The sequence below is a fragment of the Panthera onca genome, chromosome D3 (assembly GCF_046562875.1).
Source record: "Panthera onca isolate mPanOnc1 chromosome D3, mPanOnc1 haplotype 2, whole genome shotgun sequence".
In the NCBI taxonomy this organism is placed as follows: domain Eukaryota; kingdom Metazoa; phylum Chordata; class Mammalia; order Carnivora; family Felidae; genus Panthera; species Panthera onca.
In genome coordinates, this window is record NC_138350.1 from 26267095 (window position 1) to 26287548 (window position 20454).

The 20454-nt window shown below is 40.6% G+C and overlaps 2 protein-coding genes across 16 annotated transcripts in view; one reads left to right on the forward strand and one right to left on the reverse strand.

Annotated features, from left to right (window-relative positions):
• The window catches only part of SGSM1 (small G protein signaling modulator 1), a 496957-nt gene that overhangs the window by 254510 nt on the left and 221993 nt on the right, over positions 1 to 20454 (reverse strand). The window lies entirely within an intron of this gene.
• LOC132676937 (ankyrin repeat domain-containing protein 26-like) overlaps positions 1 to 20454 on the forward strand; it is a 149332-nt gene that overhangs the window by 22755 nt on the left and 106123 nt on the right. For 6 of the 8 annotated variants that reach the window (XM_081790744.1, XM_081790737.1, XM_081790739.1 and 3 more), the window contains exons 6-10: positions 2061 to 2097; positions 2620 to 2673; positions 7472 to 7544; positions 14309 to 14438; positions 14758 to 14819. In XM_081790744.1, the coding sequence (XP_081646870.1) occupies positions 2061 to 2097; positions 2620 to 2673; positions 7472 to 7544; positions 14309 to 14438; positions 14758 to 14819 (356 nt within the window). The remainder of the gene's footprint in view (positions 1 to 2060; positions 2098 to 2619; positions 2674 to 7471; positions 7545 to 14308; positions 14439 to 14757; positions 14820 to 20454) is intronic. The other 2 variants (XM_081790738.1, XM_081790742.1) reach the window with 2 other exon arrangements.

The following is a 20454-nucleotide window of genomic DNA, read 5'->3' on the forward strand; positions in this document are numbered from 1 at the left end:
ATTATAGCCCTGACTTAATATTTGGTGGTGTCTTAAAATTTTATTTTACTAGCAAGTAATATGATGGTTACCGTGGTACTGGTTTCAGTTTTATCATCCATATGAAGTAGGTATTTGTACAAAAACGACTAGGGCCATATTAGGTCATTATAATCTTTTTTGATGGGATTAAGCTTTCCTTATGATTCTTAGATACGATCAACATAATGATTTTTTATTTAAAATTAGAATAAAATCTCTTAATTATATGCAAAACCCAGGTTTGATTCATATAGTACTGAATTCCTGTGTATAGTTATAAGATATTTGATCCTATTCACCAATTGTTTTCTTTCCTAAGTATACAAATAACTTTTGTATTTTTGTATGTTGCCTTATGTATTTTCATATAATTCCATATGGGAGACAGCACCCCTACTGTGTTACTTTCATATCTATCTTAATTTTCAAGGTGACTGTATCATGCGTTAATATATGGTAAGAGTAGCTTCAATGGATACCGTGTTTTGTTGTTGTTGTTGTTGTTGTTGTTGTTTTTTACATTTAATGAGCCTTATTGTTACAGCAGTTTTAAGTTCACAGCAAAATATAATAGAAAGTACAGAGAGTCTCCATATGCCATACCATGCTCCCGTACACGCCTAGCCTCCCCTGTTGTCAACATCTTGCATGACAGTGGTCCATTTTGAGTAGTATCTTTTTCTCAGTTCCTTTGTTTAGTTTTGAGTGAGAGAGCATGCATGCGTGTGAGCAGCAAAGGGGCAGAAGGAGAGAGGAGAAAGAATCCTGTGCTGTCAGCAAAGAGCCTGATGCAGGACTTGATCCCATGAACTGTGAGGTCATGACCTGAGCTCAGATCCAGACTTGGACGCTGAACCAACTGAGCCACCCAGGCACCCTGACAACAGTGGTGCATTTTATACGGACACTAACTCATCATTTTCAGGCAAAGTCTCTAATTTGCATTAGTGTTCAGCCTTGGTGTTATATATTCTATGAGTTTTAACAAATGTGTAATGATGTGAATCCACCTTTGCGGTATCGTGTGAAAGAGCTTCACTGCCTTCAAGGTCCTCTGTGCTGTGCCCCTTTATCCCTACATTCACCCCAACCCTTACCTCCATAGTCTTGCTCTTTCCAGAGTGTCATGTAGTAAGAATCATGCAGTGGGCATCTTGAATGTTTAGAAAATTAAAATTCCCCCGTACTTGAATGTAGGCATTCCAGATATCCTTTGCCCTTGGTTTTGTTTTGTTGCTCATCAGTAGAGGATCTGATAATATATGCCTTCCATGAAAAAAAAGCATGATTTCTCTAGATGTGTGTGACCTAATGGGGAGGGTTGAGAAAAATGACATCATGAACCACTACATAGCATTGGGATCATTGGGATCATCCTCCTCTGCGATGTGCGGTGGGACTAGACAGACTCTCTAGCAATGGAAGGAGACAGTCTCAAGAGGTTAGAACTTTATCAAACTGGAATGCCAAATCCTTCTTCCTTAACTTCCCATTGGAAATAAGGCCAGGGAGAGTCTGTTTGCTATGGTTTGGCCATGCTGCAAAGTACAATAGCTATAGAGCACACTTTGTGAGGGGGTGTTTCATCCTAAAACTGAACAGTCTCTACTGAAGGGCTGGGGAAGTTCTGCCGTGTTAGAGCAAAATAAAGATACTCTCTTTTAACTCCTCTAGTAGTGGAAGTCCAGAAAAATCATGCTAGTTTCAGTTTGACATTGTCAGCTTAGGATAATCATTCTCCTAATGATACCATTTTCCTTCAGTGTCATAGAGTCGGTCAGTGATGGTCATTGTAAACATCAGTCCACCTGTAAGTGTCAAATTCCGATAAAACCCATTCTTGCTTTTGGTCAATATAGAGGAGAAAGTCAGATTTCTTAGTGCTTTAAGCCTACCAATGGTATAATTACCATTCAGTGTAGTGTGGTTTCCAGGTGTGGTCCCAAAGGAAGACTTTTGAACAAATCATTAGCCATACACTTGTAATTTCCTATATTTTTCGATTGTTGATTAAACATGTATTTTGCTTTTTTCTTTAGGAGCAGATAAGAATGCTGAGGAAGACTCTATCACCAGGTAGGATTTTTATGGATTTGTAATCATGGCATTTATTGGGGCACCTGGGTGGCTCAGTCAGTTAAGGGTGTGACTCTTGATTTCAACTCAGGTTTGTGAGTTCAAGCCCCACATCGGGATTTGCGCTGACAGCCTCCTCATGGTATCTTTCCCTCTTTCTGTGTGCACTCACTCTCAAAGTATAAAGGAATGAAATGAAAGGAAACGGAAAATGAAAGGAAAGGAAAGGAAAGGAATGAACTGAAAATTATGTGTTTCCTAAGGGAACGCAGAGAACAAAAGCAGTTTTGAGTCTTCTACCCTTGACTGGACATTATATCATATGCATAACATCTGTTAAGTTATATAGTCATTGCATAGCTTTGCAAAGTAGCTGTGTTATTGTAGCCTACTTTTAATTACTCTGGCAACTGTGGTTCAGGGAGGTTGATTACTCGCCCCATGATTCCATAGTTAATGAGTAGCTGAGGGGGTTTGGCCATCAGCCTGTGTAGCTTCCACATCCATTCTCTGGTTCCTCAGCAGCACTGAGATGAAGACACAGATCGTAGGACAGATCAACTCAGAATGTCAAAGGTAATGATGTCGGAACTCTAATTTGGGGTTTTCTTAAGAAACCAGGTTAGTCCAAGCATTTGCCCTTATATGTTTGACCACTAGTTCTCACAAAAGTAATTAGTGCAGTGGTAACTAGTCCCTTGTTTTTGCCATCAGAGATTTTAGGGTGGATGTCAGCTATGGCCATGGTGTCACGCTTTATACATAATAAGCAAGATCGAGTCAGGCAGGTCCTTAGATGTGGTGATATCCCATCTTCTTGAGACAAATGAGTTTTCTGTAAGGGAAGGATACCTAGTTGTAGACCATGTTACGTTAATTAAATTCAGCCTCTATCTCGAAGATATTGCTGTAAGATTCTCTGTTGCCTAAGTTCCCAGTCTGGTTTCCTTTTGGGCTAGTACCCTGGACTAGTTCTAGGAAACTTTTTCTTTTTTTCGAGATTTCTTTCCCCATGACTTTTCTGTACTGTGGTTTTACCTTTTTACTTTCTTCTCTGGTTTTCTTGGTATTTCTTTTTTTTTTTTTCCATTAACTTTTCCACTTCTGCCAGCTAAGGACTCTCCATTTTTCCAGAGGCCAAATCAAAAGCACTTAGAATCTCAAGATGTAGGGAACCTCAGAGATTAACTCATCAAAATACCCTCTGGTACTTCAACCTATGTTTAACCTCCTTGCCCAATGGTTGTTTCCATGGAGAATTTGAAACTCAAAAGAGATTGAAGTGACCTATTTGGATATGATAACTGACAGAAATGAGATTTAAATTCGGGTTTTCTTTCTTTCTTTCTTTCTTTCTTTCTTTCTTTCTTTCCTTTCTTTGGTTTTGTCTTCATCTTGCAGGCAAATGTCTTAATAAGAGAAAGCTGGGGAGTGGGTCTAATGAATACAATGAAGGAGGGTAAGAATTGAATTAGCAGAGGAGACCAGGTTTCAAGAAGGACAACACTGAGTTGGATAGGAATAAGAGTTTTAGAAAAGATGTCAGAATATGGGGGTTTATGCCAAGTGAGATAAAGGTGAATGACAGGAATGAAGGACCCAGGATCAGGGGAGTTGTTTAGAAAGGCATATTCAAATAGAGAGTTCAAGAGGATCCTGACCAGGTTTCTGCTTTTGTGTGTGTTGGTTTCATTGAAGGTGCGAGCATACCTCCGATTTTCTGAGGAGAGAGATGAAAAATCATTTGAGCTGCTGGGAAGAGTCTGTTTACAGCAAATAGAAATATGATATCCTCTCCTTCCACCCCCACTAAGGGAGGAAGGCTTAGATCGTCTCAAGGAATTGGGGGTGGGGGGGTGGAGATTCTGAACTACAGAGATGTATGGCCCAAGGCAAGCTGTCTCCTCACTCCACCTCTGTTCCTAAATCTGTGATGCCCTTCCCATGTACCTGTAGGGCTGGGCAGGGGTAGGACTGACTTGTCAAATCAGTAGGGGAGCTTCATCTGGATAGGTGATAACATGCCTAAGTTGAGGTGACTGTGTGGATGACTGAGACTCTCAATTAGCTTGTTCCCCAGGAGCAGGACATGGCTCCTACCCTCGGTCATTTGAGCCCATCCTTGTTGTAGGAGTCTGTGCCTTCCTAGGCTAAAGATTGAAAGGTTGGAGAATGTCACTGAACCATGCCAAAGAGTGATGGAGGAGTGGGAGCTCACAGGGAAGAAAATATTCAGGCAGCATAGAGAGAAATGGAGGCACAACTACCAGGACCATTTTGATCGCAGTCTCTCTCCTTGGGTAGCTGAATGCCCCTGAAGGCTTGGAAGGTCTTGCTAGTTATTATGGACCTCAATAAGGCAAGACCAGTGTAGGAACAAAGTTGGCCTTGGGAACTTTTGATCTTTTAATCTCTAGTTAGTACTTCCACTCATAACATAGAAACCTTCACTTTGGCATATTTACTTAAACGGAGGTCTACCGGACACACAATGTAATAGGTGATGCAACAACTCTGGATGTTCCACCATGCTCGCCATAAGTGTCGCTCCCATCTGTTAATGTATAATGCTATTACGATATCACTGACTAGATTCTCTATGGTGTACCTTTGAGCCTTGTGATTTATTTACTCTGTAACTGGAACCCTGATCTTCCCTTTCCCCTTCACCCATTTTGTCCATCCCCCCTCCTCCCCTCCCTCCTGGCAACAGTCAATTCTCTGCATTTATGGGTCTGTTTCTGCTTTTTCTCTGTTTGTTCATTTGTTCCCCTTTGTAGATTCTACATAGAAGTGAAATCATATAGGATTTGTCTTTCTCTGTCTGACTTATTTCACTTAGCCTCATACCGTCTGGGTATGTCCATGATGTTGCAGATGGCAAGATCTCATTCTGTTTTATAGCTGCGTAATATTCCAGTGTGTGTGTGTGTGTGTGTGTGTGTGTGTGTGTGTGTGTGTGTATGGGTGTGTGTGTACGTGGTCTGTTCATGTATTGATGGACACTTGGGTTGCTTCCGTATCTTGTCTATTGTCAATAATGCTATAATAAATATATGGGTGCATATATCTTTTCAAATTAGTATTTCCATTTCCCTTGGGTAAATAAATACCCAGTAGTGGAATTACTGGATCCTATGGTATTTGAGTTTTTAATTTGCTGAGGCCCCTCCATACTGGCTTTCGCTGTGGCGATACCAATTTACATCCCATGACCAGTGCACAAGGGTTTTTTTTCTCCACACCCTGAGCAACCCTTGTTGTTTCCTGTGTGTTGAAACTGAGCCGTTCTGACAGATGTGAGGTGAGAAGTCATTGTGGTAACTTTTATACATTTAATTCTCAACCATTTCAGAAAATTCCCTGCCTGTCACACTTGGTTATGGAAACTCAGACTGGGTCTTTCCTGGAGATTTCACAGGTTAGGAGAGGTGGAGGCAAAATAGCGAACTGAAAGCTTTTTTAACACAGGGTCCAAAGTATGAAAGACCTGTACCCTGGAAATCGTAAAACACTGACGAAAGAAATTGAAGATGACGGAAAGAAAGAGAAAGACATCCGATGCTCACAGATGGGAAGAATACATATTTTTAAAGTGTCGACACTACCCAAAGCGATCTACCGATGTAATGCAATCCCGGTCAACATACCAACAGCATTTGCCACAGAGCTAGACAAACAATCCTAAACGTTGTATAGAACCACAAAACCTTGAATGGCCAAAGCAATATTGCAAAAGAGGAAAACTGGAGGTATCGCAATCTCAGATTTCAAGTTTTATTCCAAAGCTGTAGTAATCCAAACAGTATGGTGGGTCCTGGTGTAAAAAATAGCCACACAGCTCAATGGAATAGAACCGAAAACCCAGAAAGAAATCCACAACTGTATGGGCAGTTAATCCTCCACACACAGGAAAGACTATCGAGTGGGGAAAAGGCAGTCTCTTCACCAAATGGTGCTGGGAAAACTGGACAAGCCACATGCCAAAGAATGAACCTGGACCAATTTCTTTACCATAGACAGAAATAAACTCAAAATGAATTAAAGACCTAAGTGTGAGACCTGAAACCATAAAAAATCCTTGAAGAGGGCACAGGCCGTCATTTCTCTGACATTTGGCTGTAGCAACATTTTACTAGTTATGTCTCCTGAGCCAAGGGAAATAAAGCAAGAATAAACTATGGGGACTACATCAAACTACAAAGCTTTCGCACAGTGAAGGAAACTGTCAAAACTAAAAGGCAACCTCTGGGATGGGAGAACACATTTGCAAATGTTTTGCAAATCCTGTAAAGGGTTAGTATCCACAATGTATAAAAAATTGATACAAGGCAACATACCCCCCTCCAAAAAAGCCCAGTTTAAAAATGAGCAGAAGACATAGCCAGACATTTTTCCAAAGACAACATGCAGATGGTCAACAGACACATGAAAAGATGTTCCCCAAAACTACAACGAGATACGCCGTTCACACCTGTCAGAATGGCTAAACTCCAAGACACGAGAAGCAAGTGTTTGCGAGGATGTGGAGACAAAGGAAACCTCTGGCACTGTTGGTGGAAATGCAAATGGGTGAGGCCCCTGTGGAAAACAGTATAGAGGTTCCTCAAAAAATTGAAAACAGAACTATCCTATGATCCAGTAATTGCACTACTGGATACTACCCAAAAGAATACAAAAACTCGAATTCCATGAGACCATTGCACCCCTGTGTTTATTGCAGCATTATTTCCAATAGGCAGCACAAGTGTCCATGGACAAACGAGTGAACGAAGAAGTCCTATATTTATGTATGTGTGTGTATAAGTATATCCGTACACACACACACACACACACACACACACACACACACACACACTGGAATATTACTCAACCATAAAACAATGAAATCTTGTCATTTGCAATGACCTGGTTGAAGCCCAAGAGTAGTATGGTAAGCAAAGTCAGGGAAAGAAAAATACCATATGATTTTACTCATGTAGCGCTTAAGAAACAACAAATGAGCAAAGGGAGAAAAAAAAGGGAGAGACAAACCAAGAAATAGGCTCTTAACTGCAGAGAACAAACAGATGGTTCCCAGAGGAGGTGAGTGGTGGGAGGGGTGAAAGAGGTGATGGAGATGAAGGAGTGCCCTTGTCATGGTGAGCACAGGGTGAGTATGGAGTTGGTGAATCACTATATTCATAAACTAATATAACACTGGATGTTACTATTACTGGAATTAAAGTAAAACTTAATGAAGAAAACAGAGGCCAACGTTTAATTATACCAAGAAACTTGGTTGAAGAAACAGGTAGCCGACCTTTCCCTTAATTTTTGAAATTTTGTTTTTCAATAAATGAACATGTTTTTGTTGTATATTTTTGCTCTAAAGGCTTTCCGAGAAACCTGGTCCTGATGATTCATGGCCTACATCAGCTAGCCAAGACTTCGATTTTGGTACCGAGGTAAAGTACCCTCCTGTGAAACTCACTTTCCTGCTCTGAATTTAGTTTTCTCTCTTACTTACTCTGAAAATTTAACAGTAGCCTGTGTATCATCATTTTACGTGTGTAACGGAAAGTTAGCAAGAACAAACCACTTTACAGATACATGACGCGTTGAATGTTTTGTTTTGTTTGGTTTTCCTTTGGTAAATCCTAGAGGTGGAGGCTGATCAAAGAATGGGCTGGAAAATATATAATGACCGTGCAATTATATTGGGAAAAGCTTTCCCATAATGGAGGAAATATGACATTTGGTTAAGGATAAGGATTCTTACTGTGATACTAACATGACTGATAATACTCATGACTAAATGAAAACTTATTGGATCTAAGTATCTATTGTAGGTTGCGCTCCGCCCCAGGCAATTTTTATTTTGGCGAGATACAGGATCTTCCCTTGTCTCTATCCTTTGTTCTACATTTAGACTAAAATAATATTAGAAAATGTAGAAATTTAGGTGTTTACCTTATTTCTCAACATTTACCTTACAAAAGTGTTCCCCTGTATTTTTGAAATAACTCCACGAAGAGTAAGTTACAATTGTGCATCTCCCTGAAGAATATGTATTTTGCTGAAGAGAGTAGCTCTATGAGCAGAGGCTCTTCATAGCCAAGTTGTCAAATTTCTAATTTCAGAAATCTTTCCTATTCTAGCTTTTAAAACTATCTCCTCCTAGTCCTTGTGTCAGATTCTAAAATTTAAAGTTTCAGACATCTGATATTTATTTAAATATTCATTCCAAAGCCCCGAAATCATTAGAAGCTACTGCAGGTTAGGAAACATACTTGTTTGACTCGTGGAGCTCCTAGAATAAAGTCTTGCTTGGAAGAAGCAATGTCATAGTTTTTGAATGTGAATAAATGAGTAGGGAAATGGAATTCCGTAGAATGGAATTTGAAAAGTAACGAAATACACGTGATATATCACAATTAAATATGTGAACTTAAAAAGTAAGCCTTCAGTTTATATTCCGTTTCGGTGTTTTATATGTAAAAACGCAAATGAATTCTATTGAGGAAATCAGCAGTTACATAAGAAAGAAGGTTACAGTATATTTGTAGTATCCTCCCATTGTGAGCTTAGAATTGCAGAGAAAAACTCCTCAGCCTTTGTTTTGTTAACCCCATCTGTGTCCCATTACATACATCCTTTGAAGGTCCACATTTCTTCCTAGAATTCTCATTCCCAATTCTTTCTCCATAGTGAAAGTTGATGTGTTAGGAACCTTTCTTGTTCTGTTCTTTTGTTAGTGTAGTAATAATTTATAGCTCTTAGGAAGTGATAGATGCCAGTAATTGAACAATTTCTTTTAGAGTGAAAAAAATTAAATTCTTTATTACAGTATTTATAACCAGATAACTGTAGAGTGATAAAAGTCAGTATTATCAGGGGTATTCTGTGAATCAAAGACTCTGTTTTATGTATACACTATATATATATATATATATATATATATATATATATATATATATATATATATATATATGGGGCTCAAACCCACAATCCGTGAGATCATGACTCATGAGCTGAAGGTGGACGTTGAACTGACTGAGCCACCTATGTGTTTCCCCCACCATGCTCTTTTTTAATCGTTTACCCGTAGCCTAATGTTTCCTTGCAGAAACCATTTCTTTAGTGTCTGTTCTTTTAGTACATCACTTTCTGTCAACTCCCTTGTCAACATATTGGTTATGGAATTCTACGGTCTGTGTGTGGTTTTCGTCCATGACTCATTGCCCCACAAGGTTTATTATTCTTTTTTCCTCTTTGTTGGAAGGAGCTGAGCTAAATGTTTTTGTAATGTTTGTATTTCTCTTGGAAAGGGAGGGAGAGAGGGAAAGAATGAGCAAGTGCTCGTTGTTGTGATCTGAAAATATGCAAGGTATGGTCTCAGTCCTTTTATATTTATGGAGGGCTGTTTTGCGACCCAGGATGTCATTGATATTGGAGAATGTTCTATGTACACTTAAGAAGAATGTGCATTCTACTGCTGTTAAATGAAAAGATCTCACTACATCTGTATTGATATCCATGTATCTAAATGCATATGTTAAGTCCAATATATATCTATGTATATCTGAATACATCTGGTCCAATGACACATTGGATCTGTGTTTCCTTACTGATTTTCTACCTTGATGATCCGCCTGTTGCCATGCGTGGAGTCTTAAAGTCGGCTACAACCATGGTATTTGTATGTATACATTTATTCATGTTTGTGATTAATGGATTCATCTGTGTGGGCCTTTCACTTTGGGGACATAAACATTTGCAATTGTTAGCTCCTCTTGATGGATAGACCCCTTAATTATGATTAAATGCCCTTCTGAATCTGTTACTACAGTCTTTGGTTTAAAATCTAGTCTGTCTGGTGGAAGTATGGCGACTCCAGCTTTCTTTTGACTTCTAGTAGCATGATAGGTGGCTCCCATTACCTTCACTTTGAATCTGGAGGTGTCCTGGGGTCAAAAATCAGTGTCTTGTTGACAGCATGTAGATGGATCTTGTTCTTTGGTTTTGTTTTGTGTTTTATCCATTCTGATTCCCTGTGTCTTTTGATTGGGGCATTGAGTGCATTCACATGCAGAGTGATTAGTGAAAGATACGGATTTAGTGTCATTGTGTTATCTGAAGGTTTCATGCTTTAGGTGAGGCCTCTGGTCCTTCTTAGTCTCTGCTGCTTTCCACTCACAGAGTCGCCCCTTAGGATCTCCTGCAGGGCTGGTTTAGTGGTCATGAACTCCATTAGGTTTTGTCTGTCTGGGAGAGCCTTTCTCTCTCTTTCGATTCTAAACGACAGCCTCGCTGGGGAAAGGATTCTTCGCTGCATATGTTCCCATTCAGCACATTGACCGTTTCCTACCCCTCCCTTCTGCCCTGCCAAGTTTCATGGGACAGGTCTCCTGCTACCCTTATGTGTCTTCCCTTGTAGATTAAGTAAGACCCGTTTGTCCCTAGCTGCTTTCAGAATTCGCTCTTTATCTTTGTAGTTTTCCGGTTTCGCTATGACATGTCGTGGTGTTGACCTGGTTTTGTTGATTTGGAAGGGAATTCTCTGTGCCGCCAGGACTTGGATGCCTGTTTCCTTCCCCAGATGAGGGAAGGTCTCAGCTATAAGTTGTTCAAATAAACCTTCTGCCCCTTTCTCTCACTCTTCTTCTTCTGGGGCTCCTGTGATGTGGCTATTATTTCATCTCACCGAATCACTTAGGTCTCTGGTACCTGCCTCGTAGTCTAGTAATTTCCTTTCTTTCCTTTCTCTGCTTCATCTTTGTCCATAATTGTATCTTCTATTTCACCTATTCTGTCTGCTGCTTCTCCCATCCTTGCTGTCACTGCATCTAGTTTATTTTGTATCTCCTTTACAACATTTCATTTTCAGCATTCATCGTGATGATTCGTTAGGTCCTTGATCTCTGAAGCAGCTTGGTTTCAAGCCCAGCTATGAGTCTTCTGAGTGTTATTCCAAAACCTTGATGAGATATATTGTTTCTGTCTCTTTCGAGCACTTCTCTGGCTGTCTTTCTTCCTGGAATTTTTTTTTTTTTTTTTGAGGAGAATTCTTCTGATTTGTCGTTTTGGCTAGTTTCCTGTCCTTTATGTGTTTTACTAGCTTGTTCTGTGTCCCACACCTGCGAGTACTATTATATTACAAAGGGGTCCTACACTCTCCAGGGCCTGACAGTTGAACACGTGTTTTTGGAGTGTGTCGTGTGCACTCTGTTGGTGCGTCTTTGGCTGCTTTTCTCGCTACTTGGAGTGGTGGTTTGGGCCTTCCACCCAGTGTGCTTTGATTTGTTTGTTGAAGTAATCTTGGAAAAAAGGAGAAGAGGGTGGTGAAGAATCCTTAGCCCAAACAAGAGAGAAATGACAGGAGTGGAAAAAGAGACCAGGCAGTGACTCAAAGGAGCTATAGGGCTTAATCCAGAAACAGAGGGAGGAAAATGAAGAAGGAGATCTGGAAAAGTATAGAGAACGTCCCCGATGAAACCAACAAACAAAGAACCAGAACAGAAGAACAGAGGGGAAATATAAATACATATAAATAGCTTTGACCCAAAGTCAACCCGAGACTACTGGGCTGATTCCCAAGGGAGAAGAGGAAAGAGGAGAGTAGAAAGAGAAAAAAGGGAAAAGAGAAGAAAGGGAAAGAAAAGGAGAGAAAAGATGGGCTCCTGGGTGGCTCAGTTGGTGAAGCGTCTGACTCTTGAATTTGGCTCAGGTCATGTTGTCGCTGTAGGTGGGTTCGAAACCCCCATCGGGCTCTGCAGTGAGAGCATGGATCCTGCTCGGATTCTCTCTCTCTCCCTCTGTCGGCACCTCTCCTGCTTGATCACTGTCTCTCTCTCTCTCCAAATAAAGAAATAAACATTCAAAACGAAAAGAAAAAAGAATAATAATTCAAATGAAAACAAACAAACAAACTAACTAACTAAGATAGAAAACCAGAGGAGCGTTGTCTATTGGTGCCTGGGACTGGTGGCTGTGCTGGTCTAGGGGAGGGGCTGTCTGGTCCCATCAGTGTCAGTCTCACTCCCATAGAGAAGCAGTTACCAGGCACAGAGAGGCAAGGTTTGGTGTCATGGGCCTGCCTCCACTGAGGCTCACTGTCCATCCCCTGAAGCCCCACGATGTTGGTCATGGGGAGAGAAATGGCGACACCCCAGTCTCTCCTGCCCACACGAGGTGTCTCAAAACTCACTGTTTAGGCCGTCCTCACAGAATAGCCTGGGGGGCCAGCTTGCCTTGCTGCACAGTCTCCTGTGCTCCCTGAGCGCTGAGCTGGAATTCAAAACCCTGTAGGATCCCGCTTTGCTCAGACCTGGTTCTGGAATAGCGCCACTCTGCGCAGTGGACAAAGGGCCTCTGGGTCGTGCCTGCAGGTTCTTTTTCCCTTGGGGAGGGCAATACCTCCTCTTTCCACCATACTCAAGGTGTTCTCTCCCAGTGTTGCCCTGAGAGCCTACGGGCGACTCCCTCCCCACCAGGCATGGGAGGTGGCAGCTCTGGTCCAGAGAAAGTCTGGCAGCCTTGAAAATTTTTTTTTTTAGCTTCTAAGGCTGTTTTGCAAAGTAGAAACTGGCTCTCTGGACATCTCCTTGGTCTGTGGCCCGGACAGGTTTTCTCATATCCAAATACACTTCCCACAGCCTCTCTCTCTCTTCCTTTCGTTGTTCCACCAAAGGACTTCCCCCACTCCATGCCTGAGCTGTCCATTTTATTTCTGCCAATTCGCATACACACCCTTCTGTCCTGCCACGCTGTCTCTTTGCACCTGTGGAGATTTTCCTGTCCCTCTGCAGCCTGTATTGCTGGTATTCCAAGTGTTGTGACCTCAATACTGCTGTGTTTGAGGGACAAGGGAAATTCTGATCCCCCTCCTCTGCCATCCTAACTCCTCTCGCCTCCTTTTACTTTCCGTTTCACAATTTCACAGTTCTGTGTAGGATTGCATTATTATATCAGTTTAATATGTTTTATAGATATTTCAGATGGCCTTTTCTTACTTGAAATTCATTGATCTGAACTTTCTTTTTGTTTTTTTAAAGTTTATTCATTTATTAATTGGAGAGAGAGACAGAGAGAGCACACGTGGGGAGGGGTAGAGAGACAGAGGGTGAGAGAGAAAATCGCAAGCAGACCCTGCACTGTCAGCGCAGAACCAGACGGGGGCCTTGAACCCTTGAACTGTGAGATCATGACTGGAGCCAAAATCAAGAGTCAGGTGCTAACTGAATGAGGCATTCAGGCGGCCCTAACATTTTCTTTGGAAGTCCCCTGGGCACTTTAAATTTAATATGCCCTAGTTTCAAGACATTGTTTCTGACCCTTTCCCTTTCCTCTTTCCTGACTGTAATCTGCTCTGTCCTTTGTGTTCCCTAGCCTAAAAAATAGCAGCCCTGAAACAGGAAAAGTCCTGGACTCTGAACTGCCCTGAAATGACCGCATCCAGTCACTCACCACATTCGATATTTTGTACCTGCTGACCATTTTTCATATGTTATTCCTGTAATTCACTCGCTCACCTATAATTTTGCAGTGCTCTTCTGGTTTTGCTTCCTTTACGTTCATCCTACATTGCTGCCAGGGTGACCTTTCTAAAATATACTTGTGACGATGTCACTCCTCTGTTTGTTCAATGCATCCCCATTACCTGAAGGAGAAAATTCATGTTCTAGCATAACACTGCTCTTTGTTTTTTTTTTTTTTTTTGGTTTCGTCCTGATGTTCCAGTAATATCTCTCTATCTATCCCATTCCCAATAACTCTGTTCCAGTTTTGCCATATTGCATAGGTGTTGTCACTTACTATATTATTTCATAGTTGATCCTTTTGCTCATTCTAGAATGCCCTTCACACCCTCCCCGTGTACTTTGTCTGTCTTTTAAGATACAGCCCTATCTTCCCAGCTGAGCTGGGAAGTTTGCTGAGCTTCCCAAATGTAAGTGTTTTCTCCTTTGTGCGTTCACTGTACGTGATTCACTTCCCTTGCAGAACTAGTGGATGGTATTGTTCTGTCCTTACCTGTTTTCATGCATGTCTACCGCTACTAGCATATAGAACAGACTCTGTCTTTTATTTATATTTCCAGCTCGTCCCCGGATCGTGGCTATGACTTGACAGATACAGTGTGTGCTTGTCTTTCTGAGTGGGTGAGTGCGTGAAAAAGAATTAATGTGATGTTTTTCTGAAGTTGGGTTTTTGTTTTGTGCTGTTTTTCTAGGAAGGAACAGCAAAGTCAGCAATGGAAGCAAAGGAAGATGGTGTTGGTATTATTGAAAATGTGCCACCAGAGCAAACAGTTAATGACAGTTTGACTTCTGCTGGTGGAGTGCATGAAAATTACAGAAGTGGTAAGCTAGTGAATCTCTGTGAGTTGTTTTCCTATGATTAAATGCCAGTATGAGAAAAATCTGAAAGTATGTAGATCCAAATATATTATCCTTTTTTCTTGAAGATATTTTTCTGTTGCTATCTTTCTTTATAAGTATCCCAGGTACTGCCCCCTTTTGCTTCCGGAAAATCTTGAACCCCCTGAACATCTTTTCTGCTATTGCTTTTATTTTATTGAAATAGTCATGAACGGAGATAGACATGTGTCTGTGTTTAAAATTCATAGTAACACATATTTTTCCTGTAACACATTAATTTATCTGTGACCGTATCCTATAGATATGATGTCAGCATTAGAATTGGGAGAAGAGGAAGATGTAGAATCACCTTCTCTTCCTGAGGTACTGTCTTCTTCTTATTTTTAAGTATAAGCATGGAGGAGTGATGGTAAAACGTCCACGAGGTGCTTTGACTTTGACTTTTGGATAATTAAAATAACATCGCAGTCATACTTGTAGTAATATAAGTAAAGTAATGATGACCTATTCTAAGGTGACAACTAGGGAAGGAGGTAAAAAGGTCCTGATCTCTTAGGCCCAGGCAGCTGCTGCATAATGCTGCAAGCACTGTATTTGAAATCAAAAGACATGCTAGCATCTTGGTTCCGTCACTTCCTAGCTGTGGGACCTTGGAAAAACTTGCTTGAATGTCAATGACCTCGTTCCTAAAAATGGCACTAATACCCACCTCTTGGTTATGTGTAATGAACAAATGTGGCAACGTTTTGTAACCTGTAAAGGGTGCTATAGAAATAGAAGACAAAATGATCACAGTGGCATATATTGACTTAGTAAATATTGAGGATACTTTTTTTTTGGTGAATGTTTGTTTAGTGTTGAGAGGGGGTGGGGGGACAGAAGATCCGAAGCAGGCTCTGCACTGAGAGCAAGGAGCCCAGTGCAGGACTTGAACTCATGAACTGTGAGAACACGAGCTGAGCCAAAGTTGGGCGCCTAAGTGACTAAGTCACCCAGGCCCGCCAAGAATACTTGTCTTAAATGTGAAGATGTCTGAAGGCCAATAAAATGGCAGTAGTGTCCAGAAAAGAATGGGAAAGTAGGAATGGGTGTTTGATTTTCTAATCTGGGGCTATGTGAAGTTCCTGTAGTCTCTTAGTGGAGACATCATATAGGTATACAGTTGACCCTTGAACCAGATGGGTTTGGACTGTGGGAGTCCACTTACACACAGATATTTTTCAGTAAATAGAGTGCCATCCTGTAAATGTATTTTCTGTGCCTTATGATTTCTTTTTCTTTTCATTATTTCTTTTGAGAGAGAGAGTGAGGACAGAGCACGTGGGTAGGTGAGGGCAGGGTGAGAGAGAGAATCTTAAGCCGATTCACACTGCCAGCGCATTTCTTTCTCTTTGATATTAATTGATTTGGCTGCTAATAATTTAAAGTTATCCAATTCTCTCGTTATTAATCTTTAAAAAGTACTCAAATGCACTTTAGTGCTTGTTATAAGGGATGGTAAGCTAAATAGTTTTTAAGGTTTGTAACATTAAAAACCATCTAACTTAATTTTTTGGTCGATTTAACACGTAATGAATTGTTCAATTCCAAAAACTGACAAGCTTAAGTTTATGAGTTCATATTTTTCTTCTGTCTTAGGCTGAGGCAAGTTAGTTTTCACTTCTTACAGGAAGTTACAATCCAGTGACTTGGGAACAACTGAACATAGATTAAGAAAGTTAACAGTAAAATTGTAATTATTTTCTCATTTTTCTTTGTCCGTACTTGATTACTTAAGGATAAGGTGTTTTTACAAACATGTATCCTGGCAGAAAATTCATGTGAAAGTCAAAACAAGGAAGTTAACCATCCATCCATTTTTGCAACTGCAAAAAGTGACTCAAGGACCAGCAATGGATAAGGAATGTGATAGGGAGAATGATATATCTGTATATTTAAGACATGCTTCTGTGCAAAACTTTGAGGAAATGTGGATCAAATAAGGCAAATTAGACTGGAAAAAGAGCTTAAAACTCATCGCCAGTGAGTGAAAGCAGAGGTTTGGTGAAATTTGTTAACAATACAGCATTCCTACTCATCTTGAAGAAGAACCACCACAGGGTCACTCTAACAAGGAACCAACTGAAAGGAAATACCTTCGAATTGGACAAATACGGAAGAAGATGCATTTGGAGTGTCTGCCTCGGTAGTATTTCAGGCATTTCCTGAACAAAAAGAGCCTAGTCTTGAAAATGTCATTCTCTCTCATTCATACTCTGGGTCCCCAGAATATGCTTGCCAGTCATCTTCTAAGCTTTCTTTAAATGAAAGCAAATCATCAGGGACATATAAATCAAAACCACACTGAGCTATCACCTCACACCGGTCAAGAGTGGCTAAATGAACAAATCGGGAGACTATGGATGCTGGCGAGGATTGTGGAGAAACAAGAACCCTCTTGCACTGTTGGTGGGAATGCAAACTGGTGCAGCCACTCTGGAAAACAGTGTGGAGGTTCCTCAAAAAATGAAAAATAGATCTACCCTATGACCCAGCAATAGCACTGCTAGGAATTTGCCCAGGGGACACAGGAGTGCTGATGCGTAGGGGCACTTGTAACCCCATGTTTATAGCAGCACTTTCTTTTTCTTTTCTTTTCTTTTTTTAACGTTTTTATTTATTTTTGAGACAGAGAGAGACAGAGCATGAGCAGGGGAGAGGCAGAGAGAGAGGGAGACACAGAATGCGAAGCAGGCTCCAGGCTCTGAGCTGTCAGCACAGAGCCTGACGTGGGGCTCGAACCCACAGACTGTGAGATCATGACCTGAGCTGAAGTCGGACGTTTAACCGACTGAGCCACCCAGGTGCCCCTATAGCAGCACTTTCAACAATCGCCAAATTATGGAAAGAGTCTAAATGTCCATCACCCGATGAATGGATAAAGAAATTGTGGTTTATATACACAATGGAATACTACTTGGCCATGAGAAAGAATGAAATATGGTCTTTTGTAGCAACGTGGGTGGAACTGGAGAGTGTGATGCTAAGTGAAATAAGCCATACAGAGAAAGACAGATACCGTACGTTTTCACTCTTTTGTGGTTCCTGAGAAACTTAACAGAAGACCATGAGGGAGGGGAAGTGAAAACAAAAACAAAAAAACAACAAAAACAACCTTAGAGAGGGAGAGAGCCAAACCATAAGAGACTCTTACAAACTGAGAATCAACTGAGGATTGATGGGGGATGGGAGGGAGGGAAGGGTGGGTGATGGGCACCGAGGAGGGCACCTGTTGGGATGAACCCTGGGTGTTGTATGGAAACCAATTTGACAATACATTTCATATTAAAAAAAGAGAAAGAAAGAAAGTAATCAGACTATGAAAATGAGAACAAACCAGACATTGAGCATCTTTTTAACAACAATGAGGATTTTTAAAATGATATAGAAAATAAAAAAAGCAAGGAACCCACTAGTTACATTTAAAGTGAAAGAAGGCCAAGAGTTTGACATGCAAATGGCAAAAAATATGGACCCAAACACCACCGATTGTAAATTAGACCTCAGTCTAGTGATTCAGAGAGCCTTTTTGATTTGTGGCTTGCCTGCTGCGATGTGATGAAACGCACGGTTCAAACAAAAAGGGATGATATTTCTGCTGTCACAAACACTTACGAGAAAACAAACCAGTACAAGACTTTTTTCCAGAAGCCATTATATACAGATAATGCCAGTACTCATAACTATAAAAGTATTGATTCTGAATTAGAAATTGTGAGTTCTTCTTCAGCATCTCGTTTTCCAGCATCTGAAGTATATCTAAGTGAAGAATTACATCAAGATATGCAAAGGTTTAAGAATGAGATAGGCATGTCACAAGTAGAGTTCCTGTCTTTGGAAAGAGAGAAAGTTCAACCTCCAAAAGAGATAGAGGTCCGCCTTGCTGTTACTCTTGTTTTTTCTCTTTAGCAATTATCTGATCCATTCTGATTTTCCACTCAAGAGAACAAGAGTGTGCATACAATGGAATTGTCTAAATAAGTAATTGTGTCTGGAAATAGATTATTTCTGCTATCTAACAAATAGGAGTTCAGGAAAACATTCTTATGATTTGTTTTCCTTAAAGTTTCTGTGTCAGTCTTCCAAGTAGTATATGAACTGGGAAACCAACTTAGCTATGTAAGTACCATGTGACCTCATGAAGCAGAATAACCAATAAAGAAACTGCTTAAAAAACATAATAATCTCCAGGTTTTTTACAAAACATATTGGCTTAAATATAAATTGCATTTCCATAAACAATAAAATGGGAAAGAAGCAATAACTAAGAGAAGGAATATACACAAATGTTCCCAGCTAAAGCAGTCTATTTATTGCTTCAGTATGTGTCTGTAGACTCTGGGTCTAGGGTTCTTGCTTGTCTAGCAAGACAGCAGCGGGATGGAGGGTTACAATGGGAGAGACAGCTAATGTCCCCGAGAACACAGGAGCCCGGATTAAGGGTCCTTGCTCTGTTTTTATTAGGATCAGAAGGCTTCCAAACATGGTGATGGACGTGCACAAAGAGACAACCAATCTGTGAACATGAACTCATGGGCATGAGGGAAAGGGGGTTTGAAGATACAGGGTGTTGGGGGTTTGGGTCAATATAAAACAAAATCCTGGCGCCTGGCAGATGGTTGTTAACAGCAGACCTGAGGCAGCTTCTCTGTTTATCTTAGCTAGTCTAGGGGAGAAGAGGGATGCTACCTCAGGATCCACAAGGCACCTTTCTTTTGCTAATTAGCTCCCCTCTGGGCATCTTCACCCTGCAGCCTACAGCCTATAGCCCTATTTACCTGTCTACCTAATTTGGTCCTTCCTTCCTGTGAAAGCAGCTTTCTGCCATAGTACTAAATTGGGGAGTGTGTCCTCCTGCATATCTAATCTGGTTTCCCTCACACACCTTTGTCTTGGAGCCTTTGCCCCGCCCTCTCTCTACTTCTTTCTTTCATTCTTTCTTTTGTTCTTTCTTTCTTCTTATTATTTTTTATTTGTTTTTGAGAGAGAGAGAGACAGAGACAGAACAAGAGTGGGAGAGGGGCAGAGAGAGAGAGGGAGACACAGAATCAGAAGCAGGCTGCAGGCTCCCAGCTGTCAGCACAGAGCCCAATGCAGGTCATGAACTCATGAGCCATGAGATCAAGACCTGAGTCAAAGTTGGATGCTCTACCAACTGAGCCACCTAGGCACCCCTAAGATTTCATTTTAAATAAGGATACTTCTAAAGAAACATTAGAGAATACTGCTTTGTTTTATGTGTTTATGGCAAATATTTATGAAAACAATATATTTGCTAAAGGTAAAACTTATTTTGTTTTCAAATATTTTTTCCCATCCAATTTTTTTTTATTAGTGAAAAACAACACAGGAAAGCAAAATTTGCCCTAGGCTTTGTCTTAAAACTCAAAGAAAACAAATGCATTTTACAATAAAAAATATTGCTGCTGTTGACAAGTTCACATTTGATAAAAAAGTGATTTATAAAAATGGGATTTATCTTTTATTGGCCAAGGCTTAAGAGGAAAAAGGGGAAAGGAGGGAGCAGTAAGAACTAAGTGGGCCAATTTGGAAATTTGGCAAGTGAGAGAAAATAACAAGAAGAGGCTGTTTGTTTTATTATTTTTTTTCCCTTCAGTTTATATGTTTAGTCAAGGAGTCTTCAATTTTCGAGGGGAATAATTGTTACTTAGGGAAAGAGTGAGTTGTAAACCTGCCTAGAGACCAAGTGTAAGAGGACTCAGAGGAAATCAGATTGGCAGTGAGCAGGTGGTTGATGAAGTGGGCAAGGAGAGGAAAGAACAAATAATTAACTGTCATATAATCCTATTCTGGCAGAAACAGCCACTTAGATAAGAGTCTAAACTCTGTTCTGAAATCTAGAATATCTTGGTGGGAAGTAAGAAGTTTAAAAGTAATGAAATCAAGTTGCATTTTGTCTTTACATTTAGTCCCTGTTCTACCTCTGCTCAGGGAAATT